Source organism: Diaphorina citri, unplaced genomic scaffold (assembly GCF_000475195.1).
Source record: "Diaphorina citri unplaced genomic scaffold, Diaci psyllid genome assembly version 1.1 scaffold3293, whole genome shotgun sequence".
Classification (NCBI taxonomy): Eukaryota; Metazoa; Arthropoda; class Insecta; order Hemiptera; family Psyllidae; genus Diaphorina; species Diaphorina citri.
In genome coordinates this window covers 779-5,659 of record NW_007380702.1, presented here as the reverse complement: position 1 = coordinate 5,659, position 4,881 = coordinate 779, and the positions used below count along the sequence as shown (strand labels likewise).

Below are 4,881 nucleotides of genomic sequence, written 5' to 3'. Positions count from 1 at the left end.
TCATCATTGAACGCAATGTCACCCCCTTCCTCTGCTCTCTTCACAGCCCTTCTCCTTTTGAGACTTTTCCAGTCTTCCCATCGTTTCCGCTGCTATTTCTGCCTTCTCCCACACATAGGTACGCGTTTTTCCATTATTTTGACAATGAAAAGTAAATTGAAAATGAAAATTTTCCCGTGCATTATCGCATGTCGGAATCTGGTACACCTACGTAAGGTAGGTTCAGGTTTATGTCACGTACAGTGTCATGAAGCATCCTGGGATTCCTGAGATCTTGGAATAGGAGTTTTATTTGGTTAGGTTTTTTTTATATATATATATTTCCGTTGGGTAAAAGGAACCTAAACTGGAGTGCAAAAAAGGGGGTGCACCCTTTACTCTGACAGCCTTGTCTAAATGTCTTGAACATATTTTAAAACATACCTACTTTAGTTGGTTGTTGTCCCCAAAATACCACCTGTCTTTGACATTTGTCTGATTTGTCTATTTGACATTTTTAAGTACCTACCTAATTCCTTTACTCTTCGTTAGGTCAACCCTGCAAATTGATGAGCCCCTCCCCCCCTTTCTCTCTCTCTCTCCCTCTCCCTCTCTCTTGTGATTTCCCAAAACCCAAAAGTGTCACACAAATTAACTTTTCCGTCGACGACCAACAAAATGTTGTTTTTCCAAACAATTTTAATTTTCCACCGTCCTGTACTTTTTTTTTCAACATTGAATGAATTACAACACATTAGCGTTTGCAAAAACCATTCGACTGTGCTTTTTTACGTAATTGTCAGGATGGTGAAAAAATGTAGAGAAGGAGAAGGTAGCGAAAGAGGAAGAGGTGGAAGAGAAGGAGTAAGAGGAAAAGAAAAAGGAAGAGGAAGAATAGGAGGAGCAAATCAATATTTTGTTCCCACGTGTGAACATTTTAAATTATGTCAATTAATAATGGAAATAATACAAAAGTAAATTTTAAGCCCATGAATATAAAATTGATAAAAAAAGTAGAATGATACAGTCGGAAAAATACAATGCAAACATTTACGGGTAGACGGGTACTATTTGAAACTTATTGGTTATTTGGTCGTCCCATGCATAAAGTACCAGGTTTGATTCCCAATGGGTTTTAGCACAAGCTTTAACGCTTTCTGCTCATCTGATTTCAGATTTGATCCAGAAGAAGAATGCCCAGAGATCCCAATTTCCACGGAGCATGTCGATTCCAGAGGCTCCAATTGGCACTAAAAACTGACCATCGAAAATTTGACCCGATTACATTATTTTCCTTCCTATAGGATAAGGAAAGTAAAAAAAACTACAAGAGCCCCGTTTTTCTTTTCAAATGTCAATCAAATCTCCCAAGTCAATTCAGAAGAAAGAGATTTTCTTTCAGAGCAAACAGCAAGGGTATCTTCTATTCTATGCTGAAATGTAGGGTAGGTAAGTAGATCGATGTACGTATAGGTAAGTTAGATTGGTACATAAAAACATGTTCCAATAATACCTATTTATATTTTTATATCGAGAAGATAGGATTTTCTTCTTCTGTAGGTATAGGTACATAATATATTATTTGACAATCTTATTTATTTTGTGGTAGATATATAGGTAGGTACCTACCTTATACAAAGGTATATCATTTTGACAAAAGGGATGTTTATGTATTGTTGGATTTTACTTGGGTATATTAGGTCTTTGTAGGGAAGCTTTGATACGGACATACAAAATGTGCTAGCTATATAGATAGGTAAGTTGTACAGGAAGGTACTTTGACATTTTTCCTTTCATATTATTTTCTTTATATTTGATTTATATTTAACTAGGTACCTAAAGCTTCTCTGTATTGTATTTTACTCAACTTATTTATTGTCCCTTGTGAAATAAGACGGCCCAAGTATCATTTTTCAACCTTTTGAGGTTAAGCAAAAAACTGATTTTTCGTAATTTTGTATCGATTTTTTCCAATGTAGATGTGAATGATCTCGAATTGGTCCATATATCCGTCCATATATCCATATATATTGGTCCATATGTCCATATGTAAAAATTATATTACATTCTCTACTTATTGGTCCAAGTTGGCCGAAACGATAGCAAAGAAAAAAAAAAGAAAAAAAAACTACAAGAACCCCGTTTTTCTTTCCAAATGTCAATCAAATCTCCCAAGTCAATTCAGAAGAAAGAGATTTTCTTTCAGAACAAACAGCAAGGGTATCTTCTATTCAGCTGAACTGTAGGGTAGGTAAGTAGATCGATGTACGTATAGGTATGTTAGATTGGTACATAAAAACATGTTCCAATAATACATATTTATATTTTTATATCGAGAAGATAGGATTTTCTTCTTCTGTAGGTATAGGTACGTAATATATTATTTGACAATCTTCTTTGTGGTAGAGATACCACAAATAAAACTAGTTTTTACTTTCAACTTTCCGTTTTTTCCACTAAATTTCAGTCACGCCATATTCTAGTCTGCCAAAGTTTCTATTCAAGTATTGACTCCCTTAACCCTTCCATTCTCCCTCTATCTATTCTTTTACCCCTCTTTCTATTTTTCCTCCTCTCTCCCTTTTATTCTTCCCCTCTTTTCTATGTTTCCCTTCCCTTCTCCCTTCATCTATTCAGGTCTCTTTTACCTCCCTTTCTATTTTTCCCTTCTCTTTGCCTTATCTTCTTCCTCTATTTTCTATATTTCCCTTCTTTTTTTTATTTAGGATAAAATACAATCTCTAAAGGCATTGCCGAATCCAAAGGTAAATCTCCAAGATATTCTCTGCCACCCAACTCACCTCTCCCAGCTCAGCCGTCGCGTGGCGCTATGGAAAGCCTCAGAGGACTTCTGGTTCTGGCTGAGTAGACGGGCGAGTCTATACAGCGCTGTCTGAGTGGTACTGGGCCCCGAGGCTGAGAGACGCGGTGGCTGAGATATCTATCGATGGTTACATAGTTTGCCTAGGCATTTCATGAAATACCTAGTATTATCTAGCTCAGCGGTGAGTCAGGCGTCTCCACTAGAGAATGTGCTCTCCATATTGCATAATCAAATTATTTCACGGCATTCATATAAATTTGACAATCCCTTTTACCATTCTTCGAGGCACAGCATCTTTGCTTTACATTTACATATTTACAATCTTTACATGAAATACCTAGTCCCATTTAATTAAAATTTTCTTCTGAAGGTTAAAATAGACGGAAAGGTGGAAACTTACACAAAGGTAAACCCGAAGGCATTCTCTGCCACCCAACTCACCTCTCCCAGCTCAGCCGTCGCGTGGCGCTATGGAAAGCCTCAGGGGACTTCTGGTTTTGATTGAGTAGACGGGCGAGTCTGTACAGCGCTGTCTGAGTGGTACTGGGCCCCGAGGCTGAGAGACGTGGTGGCTGAGATATCTTCAGCTGGAGCATAACTTCTGGTTTTGATTGAGTAGACGGGCGAGTCTGTACAGCGCTGTCTGAGTGGTACTGGGCCCCGAGGCTGAGAGACGCGGTGGCTGGGATATCTACCGATGGTTATATAGTTTGCCTAGGCATTTCATGAAATATCTAGTATTATCTAGGTCCATCTAGGCATTATATAAAATGTCCGTACCAGGCAATGTGTGAAAAGCTTTATATTACTCTGTCCATATAACCCAAAGGTAAACCCGAAGGCATTCTCTGCCACCCAACTCACCTCTCCCAGCTCAGCCGTCGCGTGGCGCTATGGAAAGCCTCAGGGGACTTCTGGTTTTGATTGAGTAGACGGGCGAGTCTGTACAGCGCTGTCTGAGTGGTACTGGGCCCCGAGGCTGAGAGACGTGGTGGCTGAGATATCTTCAGCTGGAGCATAGCGTCAGACATGCCTGCGCTGGCCTCGGGGGAGCTTAACCTGTGGTGCACGAGGTGACGACGGGGGTCTGAGGAGAGAAGAGAACAACTTTTTTTTTATTTGGTTAGGACAAAATTTGCCCTGGGTGGGGATCGAACCCGCGACCTAGCTAGGCTGGCCAAGAACAATTAATTAAGAAGAAGAAAAAGGTTCTTCAATTGTCTGCGCTGGCCTCGGGGGAGCTTAACCTGTGGTGCACGAGGTGACGACGGGGGTCTGAGGAGAGAAGAGAACAACTTTTTTTTATTTGGTTAGGACAAAATTTGCCCTGGGCGGGGATCGAACCCGCGACCTAGCTAGGCTGGCCAAGAACAATTAATTAAGAAGAAGAAAAAGGTTCTTCAATAAAATTATTGTTTTCCAAAAGTTCCTGGTTCTTGAAGTCCTCAGTGGGCCCAAAATCTGATGAAAAAAATGCGTTGAATATTTCTCCCAAATTCGATCCGTAAGGAAAAATAAACCCGTCCATCTTAAACATAAAATAATGAAAAAATAGTTCCTTCGATTTAAAATTTCGTTTTGGGGTAGGTACTTACCTAACGAGTTACTATCGTAAATGATAGATGGTAACACGGACTGCATGTTAGTATTACTATTCCCATCACAGGTTGTATCTGAAATCAAACAAACATCGCACAAACTGTTCATATCCCTTCCTATTTCGCTATTTCTTTACTATTTAGGGAGGGTGCTTCAAACAAGGTTCCTTAACCCTTCGAGGTTCGAGGGTCCGAACTCGATCAACATTCATGACTCGATTTGGACTGGAACCACCAAAATCTAGCACTGAAGTAGGGATGGGCCATATATATCGATATTTCCGAATATCGATATTTTGGTTTCGATATATCGATATTTTACTTTCGATATAAGTATCGGTAATATCGATATTTTATTTTCGATATATCGATATCGGAAATATCGATATTTTTAAACAAGGTTCCTTAACCCTTCGAGGTTCGAGGGTCCGAACTCGATCAACATTCATGACTCGATTTGGACTGGAACCACCAAAATCT

The 4,881-nt window shown here is 39.5% G+C and overlaps 1 protein-coding gene across 1 annotated transcript; it reads right to left on the bottom strand.

The window, feature by feature from the left end:
- Positions 1–3,240: 3,240 nt before the first annotated feature.
- LOC113471926 lies at positions 3,241–4,471 on the bottom strand. The gene is made up of 3 exons (XM_026831402.1): positions 4,399–4,471; positions 3,668–3,890; positions 3,241–3,469 (listed from the first exon to the last, which is right to left on the bottom strand). The coding sequence occupies exons 1-3, from the start codon at positions 4,442–4,444 to the stop codon at positions 3,241–3,243; spliced, it is 498 nt and encodes a 165-aa protein (XP_026687203.1). The 5' UTR covers positions 4,445–4,471.
- Positions 4,472–4,881: the final 410 nt, after the last annotated feature.